The sequence below is a fragment of the Azolla caroliniana genome, unplaced genomic scaffold, assembly GCF_043228905.1.
Source record: "Azolla caroliniana isolate FFs.n. ecotype wild unplaced genomic scaffold, voAzoCaro1.0.p SCAF_15, whole genome shotgun sequence".
In the NCBI taxonomy this organism is placed as follows: Eukaryota; Viridiplantae; Streptophyta; class Polypodiopsida; order Salviniales; family Salviniaceae; genus Azolla; species Azolla caroliniana.
In genome coordinates, this window is record NW_028230450.1 from 1360597 (window position 1) to 1380948 (window position 20352).

General features: G+C 37.6%; 2 protein-coding genes across 3 annotated transcripts; both read left to right on the top strand.

The window, feature by feature from the left end:
• Positions 1–9812: 9812 nt before the first annotated feature.
• On the top strand, positions 9813–12158 carry LOC147854276 (trihelix transcription factor ASR3-like). Its single transcript, XM_087330960.1, has 2 exons — positions 9813–10511; positions 11613–12158. The coding sequence occupies exons 1-2, from the start codon at positions 9851–9853 to the stop codon at positions 11921–11923; spliced, it is 972 nt and encodes a 323-aa protein (XP_087187086.1). The 5' UTR covers positions 9813–9850; the 3' UTR covers positions 11924–12158.
• Positions 12159–14301: 2143 nt separating this feature from the next.
• LOC147854277 (neutral/alkaline invertase 3, chloroplastic-like) lies at positions 14302–18262 on the top strand. Of its 2 annotated transcripts, XR_015531005.1 has the most exons (7): positions 14302–14962; positions 15750–15918; positions 16003–16214; positions 16359–16852; positions 17432–17480; positions 17775–18147; positions 18192–18262. XR_015531005.1 is itself a non-coding variant. In XM_087330959.1 (6 exons), exons 1-6 carry the CDS (start codon positions 14390–14392, stop codon positions 18084–18086), a joined length of 1809 nt encoding a protein of 602 aa, XP_087187085.1. In that variant the 5' UTR covers positions 14306–14389; the 3' UTR covers positions 18087–18262. The 2 variants fall into 2 exon arrangements, 1 of the variants encoding a protein (XP_087187085.1); XM_087330959.1 differs by having other exon boundaries at positions 14306–14962; positions 17775–18262.
• Positions 18263–20352: the final 2090 nt, after the last annotated feature.

Genomic DNA, 20352 nt, shown 5'->3' on the forward strand with positions numbered 1-20352 from the left:
CATGCATGAAATGTATTATGGTGTGATGGTTTGGTTGACTAGAGTTGGTGGCGTGGGAGGTGTCACATTTTAGCTCAAAGTATACGAAGCTATGGTCTACAACAATGGGGCATGGGGCCACCCGGAAGGAGTTAACCATGTGGGTAGCTTCAGGGCGTCCTATTAGGTAATCACCTTGAGAGGAAAAATAAACCGGTCTATTACTGATCTTGAGCGTGTTTTAATCAAGGACAGTGTCTTCCAACACTTGTATCGACAAGACCGTGGTTCGTGATAGAATGGTACATGCAAAGGCAAGAGTTATGTGAGAGTGGTAGATTCCAGCAATGTGCAAATTGTAAGGATCAAAGGTCAACACTTAAAGAAACCAAGAGGATATTACATATGTGACTAGCAACAATACAATGCATATTGTGGATGAGATCCGATATTGGTTTCAAAAATTGAGCATGAACACTTCCACTACATGGTACAATGTCTTGCTCCAATGCTCTTATTGGTTATGTCTAAGTCTAAAGGGTCGACATTCACCATTTCTAGGTTTCTATCCATCTGAAATATTGTGCATTGTCGAGATTGGGTTATCGCATTGAAATCTCCTACAAGGAAGACTTCCCCTTGAGAAGAATATCATATTATGTCATCTGATAAAGGTTCATATGGAGAAGTCCCATGTGGCGTTCCTTCATCAATTATACTCGCCTCTCCAGCCATATTATACCGAGACCCTTTAGGGGGGAAGTAACAAACGGCGATAAATATCGCCTAATCCTTGCTAGTGAGGACTTTCACCCACATAAAATGGGCTTCTGGGTCTTTCTTTAGTATTTCTATCCTATTATGTATCTCTCTTCGAAATAGTATCGCAACCCCTCCAAACCCTCTAGTGGTATGTCGACGTGAGGTTTGTCTAAAAACATATTCCCAACGAAAACCGTCAACTTGTGGCAGTCCTCGATTTGGACTCTGATATGTTTCTACTAAAAAACATATGTTAGATACCTTTAAAATCTCCTCTAGACGGCCATGGTGTGTCCAAAGTGCACCGTTACAGCTCCATAAAGTCATCCTAAGTTTATTGTCTATCACATGGGCCACACGCCTTCAATTGGCGGCGCGATCATTTATTATCACACGTCCATCTCGGTAAAAGCACGATGCCCCTCTTTACGAGCTTGTATGACTCGCAACATAAAAATTTTACCATGCTCAATTTGCATCTTGGTCAGGTCTTCATCAAGGTAGATAGGGTCCTCGCCCAATCCTCGAAGAATTTGTCTCTTTTTAAAAAATGCGATTCTAGATTCTGAGTCCTTAAACTGAAGGACCAAAGCTCTTTTCCTATTGGTGTCATGTCCTACCCTCCAAGTTTTAGTGATTGCTAGGGCTTCGTACCCCAACATTTTCCCTAATGTTTGTGACGAGAATCGTGACCGGCCACAACCGGCTTATCGTTCGGATGTTCGGGTGCAGGGAACATAAAGTAGAATGCACTCAGACAGAGTACAAAAACAGAAATAGCACAAGAGACAGAAACACACAATCTTAACGTGGAAACCCGAAATGGGAAAACCACGAGGGTCCACAAACCCCGAGAAATAGAATCACTATGCTAAAAAAGAGGAGTACAACTAGAAGCTCTGAGGCAACGACCTCGAGACTCTACTTCGTCAACAGATGGCTACACAGTTACACACTCTCTCACTCTCACTCAGTTACTGTTACGCAGTTACAAAGGCAACGACCTTCTAAGTAACTTTTAACAATCGACTCGTCATCACATTATGATTGCCATAAGTACTTATACTAGTACACCTTTTGGGTTATTCACAAGTGTAGCCCATAAGGGCATATTTAGACTATTTACAAGTATGGTCTTTCGAGTTGGCTGTCTACACGATTTCGGTTTCGGCCGAGGCCGATATTCTCATCAACTCGGCTCTTCTCTTCCCATCTAGAGGGACCCATTTCCTAATAGTTTGTGCATCTCCTTCTAGAGATGCCCCTTCCTTGAGCCTAGTAACTCGTACATTTAGACATCGAGCTTGACGCATTTTTTCCTCAAGGGTAGTGTTTACAATATTTTCATCCTTTAGTTCCTTTTTAATATTACGTTTTACTACATCAACCCACCCAGTTTTGCTAATTCCATAACGCTTTTAACCTCTTCCTCAACCTTTTTTATCTCGTCCTTAATATCCGCTAGAGAAGATATTTCACCATCTTCCCTAGATGTCTCAAGGTCCTTGACTTATTTCTGAAGGTTCGCGTTGTCTACTTTAAGTTTCGTTATTTCAGCAATAAGCGCTTCTTTTTCTTCCTTATCTTTTTGTTTTTTTGCTTCAATCTCTTTCACCCATTTTCGATTTTGTTGATCGCGAGCTCGTGGATTTTAGGAGGGGATTGATGGGTGCATTAAATCCCTTTTCTCACTTTCACACACACCATACCCACTACTTATTACCCCCCCACTTTCATGCACTCCCGTTTTACTACGTGTGCATGTGCACTTAAGTGCACATCACACTTACAATCCACAAACCTTTTTGTGCACTTTAGCACCTTACATTTACCCTTTTCTCTTACCTTATTCTTTTCATTTATATTTTGTTAAGAATTAAGTAAGTAATTAAGAGTTAATTAGTACCTAATTATGGGATTAAGTTAAGCGTGGAAGATTATGTGATATGTGTGTGTATGTGTGTGAGAGGTCGAGAGAGAGAGGAAGTTAACACTTATGAACAACACAAGATGGGGGATGAGTAACTATATCAAATTAGCATTATCATTATCAAATACAAAAATACCCACAATGAGGTATATATAGAACTCATGTGCAATGGTGCACATGTGTGAGTAGAGGTACAAGGATATAAACCTTGCACATCCCTGATTTGTCCGTTCCACGAGATTTTCTCGCCGTTGCCAAAAATCTTCACGACACTGTATTATTCAAAATGTGGCAACTAACATCATCATGAACTAAGTTACAAAGTCTGTTATATAATAACTGAGCTAGGTTAACTATCCTTTGGTACTGTCCTTTGGTATAATTACAGAAATATCCTAAACCTAGTATGTCTGAGTGGGACAGTGTGAATACGGCCATTAAACACACATATTCAACATTAGGTTCTTCAATTTTCAATTCCCATGGGCTCCTCACAGTTAATTAGCCTAGAATAATGGTCGGCAAGGACATTATCACACCCTTTCTATACATTGACGAAAAGTCAAATTCTAGGAGCGTCACTATCCATTGCAATATAATTGAGTGTGTTTTGTTGACCAAATATTATATGGTTTGGTCATCCAAGAAAAAGTAGATGTGACAAGTAAGCAAGTATTATCCAAATTTGTTGAGCCTAATTTGCCAATGCTTCCCACTCTAGTGGGGAATAATTTCATTTGGTTGGGTTGAGTTGGCACTGTACAATGTTACCTTTTGACGGCCGTTTTGACCATTTTTGGCAAATTTAACCGTATATGAAGGTTAATTTAAAAATGAAACCGTCAATCTTGATGGGCATATATTTTATAAAAACGTAAAAATGAAGGTTTAAATTTTGTTAATACCGTCAAATTTTGCTAAGTCCAAAACAATTGTACATGTATTAGTAGTTACAAATTACAATTCATAGGCTATGGCATATAGTATAGGCTATCACTACATACCAAGATTTATGTGATTTGGGTGTGCTACTAGAGGTGACTAATATGCCTAAGCAACATGATTATATATCTTATACTTGTAGATATGGAGGATATGAATTTTTGGTTGCCTTTGGGAAATATCTTCTAGATATTCAAAGCTCAAACCTAGTAAATTCCCCATCTACTCTTTGATGCTAGATGAAAGTATTGACAATGGATTAGAGTTGCACCTCATTGTGTATATTACATACTTGCAATGTGGTGGTTGTGGGCCTAAGGAAATTGAATATATGGGTTTGTTGAAAATTCCCAATAGTAAAGGTAGAACTATATATGAACATATATTAAGCATATTAGGCGATCAATGCCTCAACATGAACAAGTTGATTAGATTAGCCATTGATGGTCTGTCATCAATGATTGGTAGGGAAATTGGAACAGTAACATTAATGAAAAATGATATCCCAAATTTAGTTGGTGTACATTGTATTGCTCATAGAGAAGCATTGGTTATTTTAGATGTATCTAGAGATATCCATGAGCTCATTCTTGTAGAAAAAATTGCAAATAAGGTATATGCATAAGCTAACAATAGTAGCAAACACATGAAATTTTAGAGCTCTTGGAGCAAATGCAATTGGATGCTCATAGACCCCTACAAATTCATAATATTCGTTGGTTGTCATGTGGTCAAGTCATGGAAAGACTAGTAAGTATAATGCTTGCAATACTTACTATTTGGAAGAAAGAGAACTTAAAAGAGTGGTATAATAAAGCTTGTATCTATAGTGTACAATTTTGCTTTTGTATAATGGCTAATGTGTTGCTTTTGATGAATATTTTGAGCTTGAAACTTCAAAAAGAGAATTTGGATGTAACTTCAATTGGTGCAAAAATTGATATTACTATTTCTAATTTGCGGCACATTTGCAGATGGAGCAATGTATTTATCCAAATTCTTAAGATGTTCTAAAGTTGGGTTTTTGGAAATAGAGGATAAAGATAGCATTACATATAGACATGAACTATACTTCAAACAAATTCCCATGGATAAAGCAAGTCACAATGATAAGAATCTCAATATTGAAAAATCTAAGGGAATGATGCCATTTATAGATGGATCACTTGAAAGTTGTATTAAACTATATCTCAAAATTATGTGCAAAAGATTATTGATGGACTAAATGCAAGGTTCAATGATTTAAGCTTAAGCCTCTTCAATGCAGCAAAATTATTTAGCCCATGCCATTATGTAGAGGATGATGTGATTTGGGATAGTAAAGCAAAGACATGGTTGGAATTTTGATTTCTCACTTACAACCAAATGTTGATGTCAATGCATGTCTTCAATTTTTACATGATGCAAAGGCTTGTGAAATAGAACTCTATAGGTTTGTTGACACTTTACGTTTAAATTGTGAAGGCTACACTATGCGTGAAGCTTGGCGTATGTTTTGCAAAATGAATGATTGGCAAGATAGTTTCCCTCATTTGATGAAATTATGGCACGCTACTTTGGTTATTCCATCTAGCACAGTTTCATGTGAGAGAGGGTTCTCTAAGCAAAATCTCATCAAAGAGATGAAAAGAAATTGATTGAACATACAACATTTAGATGATTTAATGTGAATCTTATTGAATGGGCCACACATTGAAGAAATACAATGGGATCGTGTATATGAAATTTGAAAAAAAGCAAAGGATAGAAGGGTATAATATATTGTTTAGTACGAATATTCAATTTATTTACTTTTTGAAGGGCAATTTTTTTGACAAACCGTTCTCATGACTGGCAAAATTTTGGGAATATCGTTCTCATGACAGGCAATGTTAGCTGTCAAAAGGCAACACTGTTGGCACATAGCAACTTGATGGGGAAAATCTAACTTATCCTAGTTGGATGACCCCAAAATATGCTCAATGTTTCACACACTTGGGATTTGACTCAAGCAATGGCTCACACACTTGGGCGTGCTAGATTTCTAATAATACATAAAGTCGTTATTAACCCAAATTTGAGTGGGTTTTGGGAGAGTTGATAATCTCAACTTTTTCCAAAGATTCTTCTTAAAAAGGTGAGTTGTTTATCCCAAGTCAAGTTACAACAAAAGTCAATAATAACGAACACTAGTTTGTAATTTTCTTCATCTCGTAGATTGACCTCATTAATTTGATCAAGACCATTAAGTGTGATCCCCTGACTTTGTGATTTCCTAGTTGGGCGGAGGCATGCTACGAGTCAAGTCCCTTGCTCATACAGTCTACAATGGTTGAAACATGGTACAAGTTTAGCTACCTTGTTCATAGGTTTGGTAACAATATGCTTGCATGTACATGATCCAACCATTTGGATTTTGTTAGGGTTGATTATATAGAATAAGTAGGGTGTAATACCATGGGTTCCTCATCTCTATTTTTCGCTAGTTCCATGCTCGGTTGAAACAAGAAAATGTTCTTCCATTGTCCTTGTAACACATAGAGAATGATCCCTACGAGTATACTTAAACATATACCTAATACTTCATGCCTTTAACATATTACTAAGAGAATGTTTTTGTGTTTTGTAATACTTAAGGCCAATTAATCCTTGATTCTCTACAATTATATTTAAAACATTGGAATAGTGAACTAATCTCTCATGACTTAGTGTAATATTTAGAGAATGCTTTTGCATTTTGTAATATTTAAAGCCTTAGGGTTTAATATTTTAGAGTTTAATGTAAATGGACAAGTTAGGTTTTTGGAAATAATTTATTTGTAACCTTACCTAGGGAAAAACAATTAAGAGGAAGACCCGTTTTTTTTTCAACGCCTAGGCTCATGGTGCTACGGGCATGACCATACTTTATCCACGTGTGAACCAATGCGTTTGAGGACTATAAAAGGTCCACAAAACCGTGGGGCTAACTTAGCGCACTTACTTGTAGACAATGTCTTAGAATTGTGAGGTACACGTAAAAATACTTTTAGAACAAACTTCCCTAACTTTCCATTGCAAGAGTGCAATGTTTTAAAGAGGGGGAGTATGTTACGAGCATAACCATATAATATCCCGTAGTGAGAATTTACCGTAGTATTCTATACACGTGGATAAAGAGTGAGGGTTAAACGACAGTGTAAAGAAGGGGAGGGTTACTTTTAATCCTCGGGATTGAGACAACCCATTAGGACAAGTGTGAACTTGCCTTGGGGCCTTAGGTCTGGCTATAAATATGAGGCCTAGCTACCCTCATTTGACACATTATCGACTACGTTGAGACTCTGACATTGTGGTGGGTCAACTCTTGTAGCGAGCTCGCCAGCACCAGGTACGACTCGACGCCACGACGATGGTATGGGATGCCGATCGAGGCTCGAGTCTGTCTCAATCCCTTCGCTCGGGGTGGTCGAGTGGATCGGCACCCTTCTTTCTCTCTCTCCTTTCTTATTTATCTATCTTTTATCCTTATCATATGCTTACATTAGTAGCTAAACTCTAAAACATGGCCCTTGTTCCATAACTCATGCTACAAAATAAATAATTGATAGTAAGGGTTATCTTAATTCCAAGTAAAACTTGACATCGTCCAACACATGTTACAATATGTTGGTATAATATGGATACATGAAATATTGAGATCAAGACAATTCATGACTCAATCTTTGTGACCATAAGGAAAATAATATTTCTATGAAGAATAAGAGGCCACATGTTCTCGCTCTCATGGCAAAGAGAAAATTTGCAATAAGCCCTCGCTTCTTTTAAAAGTCGTGAGCATGAGAAGATGTAATGTCCTATTCTTAATAGAAATCCAAACAATGTAGCAACATGATCCTACCAATAATCCGATACAAAACCATCTTCTCCCTTGCCCTAGCTTTTTCCTACATATTGATTATGATGTTGGGCTCCTTTACATCTCCCAACGTGAGACTTATTTCATTAATAAGGGAACTCAATAAGCTACAAGAGGCCAAGCATGAACAAAGTCCATTGTGAAATATGTGCATTGATGGCAAGTACACGTGATAATGATTTATTTAATGGCTAGAGACGGATGTTAGAAGGTTTTAAGCCTTAGTTTACTACCTTTACAAAGCCCTTTGATATTAATTGGATTCACTCAAGTTGACCAAGTTCAATGTACCTCGAGAAGTCCTGATATATGGGCCTTATTCCCATACTACTTATAAATACACCAATTGAGGGAGGAGACCACTCTAGGCAGGGGGGGATGATTGTAGCGTTCTCTTACAAGGATCAAGGGTGAGAGATTTTATGTATGTGAGCCATTTTCTTACATTAATTAAACATTATTCTTATTTAATAATTTGACTGTGAGGTTTTTTTTCTTAATATTATATTTACAATTATTATTGTTCCCAACCAAAATCCCCACCCCCACATTTTTTCCACCACTCAAACTTGACATAGTTGAATCTGTGATTGTTGAACAAGTTGCACCATTTGCTTGAATGGTGTATCCATAACCACCTATGTCACCATTTGCCATGATACGGGTTTTCTCTCACTATCTTAAGGGGAACTCTGTATCATTACATGTCTATCTCTCATCTCTATTTGTTAGTGACCTATTATTTGAGTATGACAATACACTTTTGGATTTAGAGTTTCAAATGATGTATTGTTGTAGTTCATCGATGGTTTTGAATTTATATTGATCAATTCAATTTAGCATGATTCATTTTTCCTTTTCTTTATGTGTGTTGTGCATTTTATTATCAAATGGATTGACATATCAAAAGGTAGTTGTACTCTAATGTGCTACTTATGGATAGGGTTGATCGATTAATTTAAATGATATCTTATTACAACAGGAATATGCTAATTGAGAGTATGTCAGAGTCATGTGGACTATTTCTATATTGATTGTGTACAAAAATCGTTTGAACATGTGTACAATTACATAATCATGCATAGTGAAATTGGCACAAAGACAAGAATCATGCAATCTTGCCATTAGAATTTGTTTATGGTAGGGTGATGTTGTCAAAGAGCAAAAAGGGGAACTTGTATATTTTGACAGAAGGGCCAAACCAGGTATTGTTATGAGTCCCCTACCAATGGTAACGGAAATAAGGGGTCATCATCAAGACACTCATCAATTTTGTGAAATTGTTGGTTGCAAAGAAAGGGATGAAGAATCTCATAAAACTCAAATAAATCGATGCCACTTTCACGTAATTTGCTTATTCTTTTTCCTGCAGAACAAATAATAAAAAACAACGAGCAAAGACCATTCTAATCAAACTCGAAGCTCTTGTTAGGTGCCTTATTTAGGTAATCATGATTGGTCAAACCAATAGCCAAAAATATACCCCCCATGACCTGTCCAAAAGAAAAAACATATCAATCTGGCCAATCATGGATTGACTCGAGCAATCATGGATCAACACGTATGGCACCTGAGCATCTATCCACGCAATCATGGATCGACATGTATGCACGAATAAATGCAAAGCTCCTGCTAGGTTTAGTGTGGCTTCACCTTATTTAGGCAAACACAATTAGTCAAACCAATAGACAACCGTAAACCCCCCCTGACCCGGCCAAAAGACAAAATAGAACGATCCAACCAATCATGGATCAACACATATGCGACCTGAGCATCGATACGAGGTCAGTCTAGGGTTTCCAACCAATCATTCCTTCTTTCTAAGCAGAACACGACATGACATCCATCCAATCATTAGTAGGCGTAAACTGGCCGGCACATACTTATTATAAGAGATGCGTCTTGCCCAGGCAATGATCTAGCCAATGATTGATTGACTCAAAGCAATCATGGATCAACACGTATGCGACCCACGCATCGATACACGGTCAGTGTAGGGTTTCCAGCCAATCATTCGTTCTTTCCAAGCAAAATACGTCAACCCAGCCAATCATTAGCAGACACATGCACCGTAACTTTGCTGGTACATACTTATAGGAGATGCCTATTGCCCAGAGTTTTTTTTACTTGAAAACACTCTCCCAGACCAACCAACCAAATTCATAATCTCTTTGTGTGTGTTTCTCTAGTTTTAGGGCTCATACATTATAAATGTCCGAAAGTTTCAAAGAATTACAAGTATAGCCTCTCCTCTTCTGGCTATGGTGGCAGAGCTTCCCCCCCCCCCCCACCCCTGTCTCTGAGGATCCCTGATACGTACCCACCAGTACACGCTCTTTCTGCCTCGAAATCTCATCTCCATGAATCCCTCAGAGGTCGATCTTCAGTCTCTAGAAGCACCTGCGAGAGACAGAGACATATACAAAGATGGCGAGGAAGAATCCTGCTTCCCTTTGACAGCAGGGGACAGTGAGAAAACCAGAGTTGGACGCCACCCTCGCTGGTCTCGCAACGAAACCCTAATTCTGATCGAAGCAAAGAGAGTGGAGGAAGCCAAGTGGTCTAAATTGAAAGAAGAAAGAGAGAGAGGTATAGAGACATGTAGATCAAATAGTGATTCGAAATGGTTGTCTATTGCTCAGTTTTGTGAGAGGATGGGATCAATCCGGTCGGCTTCACAATGTAGAAAAAGATGGTGCAATCTCTCGGCTGATTATAAAAGAATAAGAGATTGGGAATGTCGTCGAGAAAAACAATCATTTTGGTTCATGAGCAATGATGTTAGGAAAGAGAATAAGCTTCCTGGATGCTTTGATCGTGAGGTTTTTGATTCCATTGATAAATGGCTCGGAATTGATGTACATTGTTCAGCCCCAGAAGTCATATTTGATAGTGGTAGACAAGCAGCCGAAGATGGTCTCTTCTCAGACATTCGACATACGTTCATTGAGGAGGAGAAATATGCTGAGAAAGAGATCGACATCGATAGCCCTATAATTGAAAGCCTTGCTTCATCACAAGGTAAGTGTTGATTTCTCTATGCATCATTTGTTTGCTCTTTGTTCATTTAGTGTTTTCCACCATTGATCCACATGGGTGCAATATTACTGCAATGCTGCATCTGCTGGAACTAGTTATTGATCTAGGGTATCAATATTTTCCACCATTGATCCACATGGGTGCAATATTACTGCAATGCTGCATCTGCTGGAATTAGTTATTGATCTAGGGTATCAATATTTTCCACCATTGATCCACATGGGTGTAATATTACTGCAATACTACATATTCTAGAACTGGTTATTGGCCTAGGGTATCAACACCTGTATAGGTAAGATTTCTAAATGTAAGCGGGATCCTACAAAAGCTCAGGCTATTAATTCTGGCAGAGGGCATAGCCATAAGGATCTATAAGGTCATCTACTTTTCTAGAGATCGTACTTTTTGAATATGTATGTTTTTTAATGTCAATTTTTCTCTGGTGCTCTTACATTTTGACCATGTAAATTTGAATGGTCTAGTTAACTTAAAGAAACACTTGTTGAATTAAAATTATAAATATGCTCAAATATCTCAGAAGGTCAGTAGTTTCAATAGTGAATCTTTCCTATAAATGGTTTATGTATATATGTTATATATACTTTGTATTTCCATATATACAGATATACAGTGATGGACATATATATGGACTTCGTGATTATCACATACCTATGTTATTTGAGCAATTTATGTGTGGTCTTTCTGTGACTGATAACTGTTAAGAAGCTTAAAACATTCATGTATGAAGGATTCTTCTGTTTTATGTAAATATGTGAATGACTTTCGTGTGTGTAGGTATATGTCTGTACATACATATACATGTATGAACTAATTGGCTATCTGATGTCTATGATATGTGAGCAATTTATGTTTTGGTTTCTCCATGATTGGTTACTGTTGAGATATCCGAACATTTTTGCATGAACTACTAAAACATCTCTATGTAAAAGATTGATTTATTGTAACCTGATCAGATAGAAACCCCTTGTGATTCCATTGCTTTTCATTTATGGATGATTCAATTTTGGTTATGAATGGAAAAAGCACATGAAGTTTTTTGTTATAACACCATTACTTATGCAGCTCGTTATGAAGAGAAAATGTTCAGTGAGAATTTCTCCATGGAAGCATATGAGGATGTTTTGGAAGAAGAGCCTGACATATTACCGGGTAAAAAGAAAAGGAAAAGGCAACCAGATGGAGGTGTCAATCTATTTAGCAAAGAACTATGTAGTTTACTGGAAAATAGTAGCGAGATTCTGACGTCTCATATGAATTCTCAAAACATGAACTGTCATCTCGATAGAGCGCAACGCAAAGAACATATGGATAGCCTTGTACATGTTCTTGGAAGACTTGCTCAGGCTTTTGGCAAGATTGCAGAGAAGCTATAAATTGCAGGTTTTATAATGCCATGAACCTTGAGTTTTTCTTTGCAGAAGATCTTCTACAATATGAATGAATGGAATCGACAAGGAGAGAGACATTTGCCATGGCAAAACAAGTTCTGAATGAGCTTTTCGTTTCTAAAATGATGTCTCTAAGAGACCGCGCAATGCATTTTTGTAGAGCACAGATAAGTGATTTGCCACAATGATTTTGTGCTACGTTGAGTTATGATTTCTGATATTATTTTGCTTCTTCCGTGCCATGGGGGGGCGTTAGTGTGGACGTACAAAATTATGTCCAAGAAATTGTGCGATGAATTCATGTTCACCACAAAAGGTGATTTTATCCTTTGATTATAATATCATTTTTTATACATTATGTGGTTTCTTGCCATGGAATACATTTGTAGCGGCAGAGTGCATTTACATGGACTTGATAAATGATAGTCCATCATGCATGTATACAGTGTTGGAATGTTTTAAGGTGGAATGGAAATGTTCAGGATTCACATGTTGCAAAAAATCTCCTTTATGTTCTTGCCCAGAGTGTAATGATAATGGTTGTGACTGTAAGAATCAGCAAGGGTCGAAAAGACTAACCAACCTCATGTGTTGAGCATTTCCGAGATTGGAAGTTGAAAAGATCGCAATACAGTGAGACTTTTGAGTATTTTGTGCACAAGAGAAGTTCTGCGAGTTGTTTGAATGAGTCTTAATGATGTTATATGCTATCATGATTTTATGAATGCAACGACTCAGAGAACAAGGACTTTCGGAAGCCAAGGCTCAGGAGGCAAATTATACATCCCTGGATGTACAGGTGATGCATTTAAGATTCAACGACAAATATTGGCTACTCTTCTAATCTCAGACTCATTACTTGAGAAAAAAGCTGGCTTGTCTTCAAATTTCCAATCTTTTGCTTTGAGATGTGTATACATTGATCCAATTTCTATTATAGGGGTGGATGCAAGGATATGAGTTTTGGATCGGTTAGGTGGGCAATGACAACTGATGATTCAATGAAATGTTAGCATGACTATCAAAAGAAACTTCTAACAAACAAATCTCGCAAATTATTGAAGGATCAGTGCGGTTTTAATGTTGCATTGTATTACATTTTTCTTGAATATCATTCTTTTCTTTGTTTGCTCAGCGTGGGCATGTCCCCAATTGTCCTTGATAATCGTTCTCTTCGTGTTTGCTCAATGTGGGATATATCCTGAATTCTTATTGTAGTAGAAGGGGAGTGAGAAAGTAGATAAAGGATATCCAATCATTATAGATGACATCAAACACGCAAAGCGGAGAATGTTTGCCCAAACAATTTAAAATGAAAATTGCATAAATTTCCTTTTGGAATTTTCCTTATGTAAAATAATGCAATTCACACATTAAACATTTGGGGTTGGTTTGGTTGAAAGACAAGATTTTGTGAATGTGTGTGTGTGTGTGAGAGAGAGAGAGAGAGAGAGAGATTGATTGCAATTGATGGATAGGGCCATCCTTGTGAGGATTGAACTTGGGTTCTCTAAATTTTATGACTTGGATGCTACGTTGGACCAAGGCAAGCACCACACAACCAATGCGAGAGGAGCGATGGTTAGGAAATATGAAGCAAAGGAAAGGAGCCACTCATAACAGCCGAATGTATAGGAACATATAGGCAAACTTTCGACATGCATGCTAATCTTCTCATTCACGTCAATCAGTATTCTAGGCCTCAAGTTTAGGTCAATGAGTTAGATGAAAAGTTGTGCAAGTTATGTCCATGTTTGGAAGTTTCTTTTTGTATATACATCTCTCTCAATGTCTCTCTCTCATAGATGACAACCGGTAGTCTCCACCTGTGGACATTAAAAAGATACCAAGCTATCTCTCAGTTCACATCTGCTTTATTGTGAGACATGACATTGGGCATGAGTGATGACACTAGTCGACGACACACGTTTTTTTATCCTGAACAAATCCAAGAGTATCACGCTTTGATACAATGTTCTGTGGCTCTGATCACATACGACTATGCTTGCTTTCCACCCATTTGTTGACCAAACCTAACCCTTTGTCACGAATTTCCATCACATACCATGGGTACAGATGGGCCGGTCAATCAGGTACCTAGAAACCCTAAGAAACGCCCGGCTAATCTGATCTGATTTGGTACTAGGAAGGAAGCCCATGAGACGCGATACACAAAGTTATGGGCATTCTCTTTTTTGTGTTGGGACTCTTTGTGTGGCCCCTTCAGTGTTCACCTCTCAACTAACTAACTTTTCCTTGGACAAAACTGTCTGAACAGGGCCATGTAAAAGAACAGTGTTTTGTATTACATATGTATTCTAGCCTTCCTAAACCCTGACAGGGCATGGCAGAGCAGGGCTTCAGAGCTCCTGCTTGATCCTGTTTTCTTCTTCTTCTTCTTCTTCTTCATCTCATCTGATCCTGTCTTCTTCGTCTTCATCTCATCTCAATATGGGCTCGTTTGGATGTCTCGATAATACAAAGCTCCTCACCCCTCATACATGCTCAACAACCTTGGTTCAATCCCCCCTCAGCATGAGAAGGTTAGCAAAAAACGCAGGTATCTCTCATGAAAACGCCATAATTTATCATCATCATCACCACCATAGGCAACACAGATGCTCCAAGAAGACCTATGGAAAATATTGTGGTGTTAGAAATGGTATCAGAAGTGAGAAAGCGACAAATGGGAGGCCAGAGATCATATTGACCGTTGAGAATGATGGAGATTTAACAGCTTCTGCGGCAGCCAGGGCAAAAGTTTCAGCTCATAAACTGAAAGCCAGAGGTGCGCGATCGAGAAACACTCTCGAGGAAGAAGCATGGGACCTCTTACATGCTTCTATTGTTGATTATTGTGGTAATCCGGTTGGAACTATTGCTGCAAATGATCCAACTGTATCAAATGCTCTCAATTATGACCAAGTATTTATTCGGGATTTCATCCCGTCGGCCATGGCGTTCCTTCTCAAAGGTGAACACGACATTGTTCGGAACTTCCTTCTTCATACACTTCAATTACAGGTATGAATGTGCTTCAAAAACTTTAAATGCTGTTTACATTGTTCATATATTATATGTGCATCAGTGTGATATAGCTATCATTCATATATTAATGCATGTGATATATCTGGCTCACATATTAAGGTTAGCATGTTTGTTAGAATGATGAATATTTCTGAAATAGAAGTGTAGACTACGATTGTTGTGAGGTGAGAAATTTTGAATTATATGGTCTATTTTGTGGCCTTTGTTAAGAAGGAGATTTTGAAACCAACTCTACCTTCAAATAGGCAAGAGAAATAACCGAGAATGTATGTAGGGTTAGGAATCCCTTATAAATGATGATACGAGCTTTATGAATCAGAGGTTTTGAACGTACTAATTTGCCAATAGATTGTTGTATTTTTGTTCCCAAATGTGGCAATTTAATTGTAGGAAATGCCACATAAGTATGCCTACGACCCTTGTACTTCATCACATATCATATACGCTATATGTGTTCTCTTTCATTTTGGATATTCTTGGATTTTAACACAGTTTGTGCCTCACTGTGCTAATAGCATTTCTCAGATCTTATTTGTTGGTGGTAACAAAATAGAGTCTTTTTTTTGTTTGGAGATTAAGATTTTATCATGGACTAGCATTTCTCAGATCTTATTTGTTGGTGGTAACAAAATAGAGTCTTTTTTTTGTTTGGAGATTAAGATTTTATCATGGACTAAGTTGAAGTACCATAAAGCTTCTAGTACTCGATCAAAATTAAAGTGTTCTTTTTCCCGCAAGTATTATTGACTTAATTGCAATACAGAGCTGGGAGAAGACAGTAGATTGCTATGACCCTGGCCAGGGGTTGATGCCAGCAAGCTTCAAAGTGCGTGTCATACCATGTGAAGGAAGTGATGTAAATGGCACTGAGGAGATATTAGAGCCTGACTTTGGTGAGGCAGCTATTGGTCGAGTTGCCCCTGTCGATTCTGGTACGTGGAAATGATGATTTCTTCTTGGAAATGTTCTGTTTTATTTTGTTTAATAGTTTAGGAAACAGATTTGTTATATCACAGGTCTATGGTGGATCATTTTGTTAAGAGCATATGGTTTAAGCACCGGAGATTTCTCTTTGCAAGAAAGAGTAGATGTACAAACAGGAATCAGAATGGTCCTGAAGCTTTGTCTTACGGACGAATTTGACATGTTTCCGACGTTGCTTGTTACTGATGGATCCTGTATGATCGATCGTAGGATGGGCATTCATGGCCATCCATTGGAGATACAGGTACCAGATAGAGTATTGATTATTTTTACCTGATACTTCGAGCATTCAGGCATTGTTTTATTCATTTCTCCTTTGTAGACTGGAGATCTTACAAAGAGAGGATTCTAGCTCTTCATTTTTCACTGATTATGTTTCTATGTTCAGGCATTGTTTTATTCAGCTCTTCTTTGTGGACGGGAGATCTTCCAACGAGAAGATTCTAGTTCTGATCTCATAAGAGAGATAGATCTCCGGTTGCTTGCATTATCCTTCCACATAAGAGAATACTACTGGATTGATTTGAAGAAGTTGAATGAGATTTACCGTTACAAGACTGAAGAATATTCATTCGATGCAATAAACAAGTTCAATATTTACCCGGATCAGATCTCTCCATGGCTGGTAGACTGGATGCCAGATCAAGGAGGATACTTGATAGGAAATCTCCAACCCGCTCATATGGATTTCCGCTTTTTCTCTCTCGGAAATCTATGGTCTATCGTGAGTTCTTTAGCTACTCAAGAACAAGCAAATGCCATATTAGATCTAATTGATGCGCGATGGGATGACTTGATTGGAAACATGCCTTTGAAGATCTGTTTCCCAGCGCTTGAGAATGAGGACTGGTCAATCATTACTGGCAGAGATCCTAAGAACACGTACTCTCTCTAGCGCTCTCAGACACACACACACATATAATTGGTTTGGTGGTTTACACTGCAACATCACGGTCAATCAATATAATCGCCTCGGGCTCAACCCTGTCCTGTAGATGTCGTTTGTCTTCCCATAGATGTTAATAATCTATCTTTCTATCAATTTCAATAGTGTCCCATATTATGCATTCCATTAATGCAATACATCAGTTTATTGAGTTTTATCTATTGGGGAGGTTAAGCTTTTCTATATGCATGCATGCATGCATGTGTGCAATAATTCTGTATCATTAATTTAGATGAGAATTTAACACATCACGGTCAATCAATATAATCGCCTCGGGCTCAACCCCGTCCTGTAGATGTCGTTTGTCTTCCCATAGATGTTAATAATCTATCTTTCTATCAATTTCAATAGTGTCCCATATTATGCATTCCATTAATGCAATACATCAGTTTATTGAGTTTTATCTATTGGGGAGGTTAAGCTTTTCTATATGCATGCATGCATGCATGTGTGCAATAATTCTGTATCATTCATTTAGATGAGAATTTAACACATACATATGAAAATGCATGCAGGCCATGGTCGTACCATAATGGAGGATCGTGGCCGACTCTTCTTTGGCAGGTATACGCTTTTATTACTTTCCTCATTTTTAGAATGCCATCTAACTTCATATCATTTATATTGTTTCAATGCTGCCATCATCACGGAGTGCATGTTTTTCAATGTCCCTTCTCACTTCAGACACACTGTCCAATTTTCATAGTTTCAATGCTTCCATCATCACATAGTGCATGTTGCTCAATTGTCCGACTTCGCATTTATTTATATTTCTTGTTTTTCAATGTTCCTAACTTCATTTACTGTTTCGTGGGTCTCTCTGGTGCCGGAATGTTGCAAATCATACATTGTCATTAGTTTACTGTTGCATGCATAAAGATGGGAAGGTCGGAGCTTGCAAGACGAGCAGTTGATGTTGCCGAAAAGAGAATCTCTAAGGATAGATGGCCTGAATACTATGATACGCGGACAGGTCGTTTTATCGGAAAACAAGCTAGGCTCTACCAGACATGGTCCATTGCAGGTTACCTTGTCTCTAAGATGTTATTGGACAATCCATCAGGTTCCAACATGGTGGTTTGTGAGGATCGAACCCCAAATTATTGTTTACTTGAATCCAACCCTCGAAGACGAAGCCGAAAACGCAAGTCGAGATCCATTATCGTGTAGTTTGTGATCTTAATGCCCTTCAAGTTATGTAAAAAGATATGAGTTAAGGATCACTAGTCATGTAGAGAGAGAGAGAGAGAGAGAGAGAGAGAGAGAGAGAGAGAGAGAGAGAGAGAGAGAAAGTCATTTGGTTGTATAGTAATATAATTTTGATGAATTCCATGTGCTTACCTTGAGATGTGTTCTTTCTAAGTAGAGTGATTATCATGTGAAATGTGCACTCTCAATGAATCACTACTCTTTTCGTGAAAATGTTTTGCATTTGGTTCCAGAAATCATAATTGACCTCTTTAGGACTATACTAAAATCTCTCTATCCATCTATCTCTTGTATGCACACTTATTTGTGTGGAGAATTCTCTAGAAAAATTGTCAGCCATTGGTGTCAACAAGGCTCGAAAATTCCAGCAAGCAATCGAGTAGTTTGTTTGATTGATTTGTACATTTTTACTAGTGATCCTCATTGATTTTGAATTGTTTGTTTATCTAGGTATTTATTGTGGGTCACAAACTTGTCGTTTTGCAATAGGACGTGCCATAAATGATTTCATGGATAACTAGCACTAGCGATGTTACAAGTCTCAATAAAGATATGCAATTAATTTATGAAGTCTTGACCTGTTCTTCAACTAAAGGGTTGGTTCAAGATTTAAGTGAAATTGTCTAGCTAGGTATGCTTACCTCTGAATGTCTAGTAGCTTCTTTTTTAGCTGATGGTTAAATCAAACTACTTGCTGATTATTGTTGTTTAATATGAATGACAACAACAATTTAGTGGTGATTGGGATACACTTTGAAGCATTTTGAGGAGTTTTTCATTATCTGCTTCACAATATATTTCTTAATATGGTCATCTATGTGCATTTCATGGAAATCTAGTTTTGTGTAGAGAAACACGTACTATTTTCCCGATCTAGATATTGTCAAAGACTTTGGAATGAACACTTTCTAGTAGTAAAACTAGGCTTCCCTTCTTTCACCATTATTGTTAATTCACGTAACTATGTATGCAACAATGTGGTAATTAGGCCACAAAATTAAAACATATATAAATTTGAGGATGGACCAGTAATTCTTGGGGCAAATTTTGCACGCTAGCTACACAATGCTTTTTTAATTTGGTTTTTGATGACTAGTTTTGTCAATTGAAAAAATAAACTTTGGTTTGCATTATTACATGCAAGGGGCGTAAAGCGTCAAAACTTAACATGGCAAACCAAGTCATATATTGCATTGGAACTATGTAGGTTGGGTTGTTACCATAATATGGATATGTCATTATTATACGCAATGTACAATCATTTGCTCGCAACAAGTCTGGAAAAGATAATTTTTTGTTTGTTGAAGTTTCCTTTCAAGTTACATGGCATAACGGAGTAAAAGTGATTACATTTATGTAGGAGTTTTATAAATACTTTTGAATCTTGATCAACAAGCTCAAAAATTCAGCTACACTTGCATTGAAGGAGACAATGTTTCCATGAATGTTGATTCATAATGTCATTTATCAGTTAATTCAAATACCATTCATATGTGTCGCAACCCATTGGAAAGGAAACTCTGCATGATAGCAAGTTCTAATTTCCATTGCATATGATTGATCGAATTCTTAGTAGTTTTTATTGAATATTTCCGATCGGCAAGCTCAAAATTTCGAGTGTTAATTTACAAATACTTTTGACAAAGAAGCTCAAAAATTCAACCACGCTTGTGTTCAATGAGCCATTGTTTTCTCAAACATTGCTTCTAAATGTCATTCATGAGTTAGTTAAAGTAGCATTTATGCGATTAGCACATCACTATAATGACAACAACACATAATAGCAATGCAATAATTTTACTTGCATGTGATCAAGCTCTTAATGTCTTAGAGAAGGACCACACGACACGGAGAGTAACTTTGTGACATGCAATAATGAAGAGCTATAAAACAGAGAAGACCTAATGAAGTGCATTTATGAAAATGTTGAGACTTTACTAACATTGTCTACATAAAGTCGTTCCTGGATCATTTTGGTGAAATAGAATTCAATGAGCTTGTTTGACGACCAATGTATTGTAAGGTGATGTCGGACAAGGATTGATTGGCCTGTGTTGCTTGCCTCCATGAATGATCTACGTAATAGTATATGCATTCAATCCCCCTTGGAGCTAAACAACATTTGAGGTCAAAGACTAAATTTCTTGGAGTTGGGGGAGGTCTACAATCTAGATCTCCAAAGAAGAGCTTGAATCTCGTTTTTTTCTTGGATCACTCGAAGCATTTT

Bases quoted from the DNA above. Each gene is read 5' to 3' on its own strand.
- LOC147854276 (XM_087330960.1), top strand. From the start codon at position 9,851: ATGAATCCCTCAGAGGTCGATCTTCAGTCTCTAGAAGCACCTGCGAGA. The intron at 10,512-11,612 runs GTAAGTGTTGAT...TTACTTATGCAG, and splicing joins AAGCCTTGCTTCATCACAAG to CTCGTTATGAAGAGAAAATG.
- LOC147854277 (XM_087330959.1), top strand. From the start codon at position 14,390: ATGGGCTCGTTTGGATGTCTCGATAATACAAAGCTCCTCACCCCTCAT. The intron at 15,919-16,002 runs GTACGTGGAAAT...GTTATATCACAG, and splicing joins AGTTGCCCCTGTCGATTCTG to GTCTATGGTGGATCATTTTG. The intron at 17,481-17,774 runs GTATACGCTTTT...CATTGTCATTAG, and splicing joins GGCCGACTCTTCTTTGGCAG to TTTACTGTTGCATGCATAAA.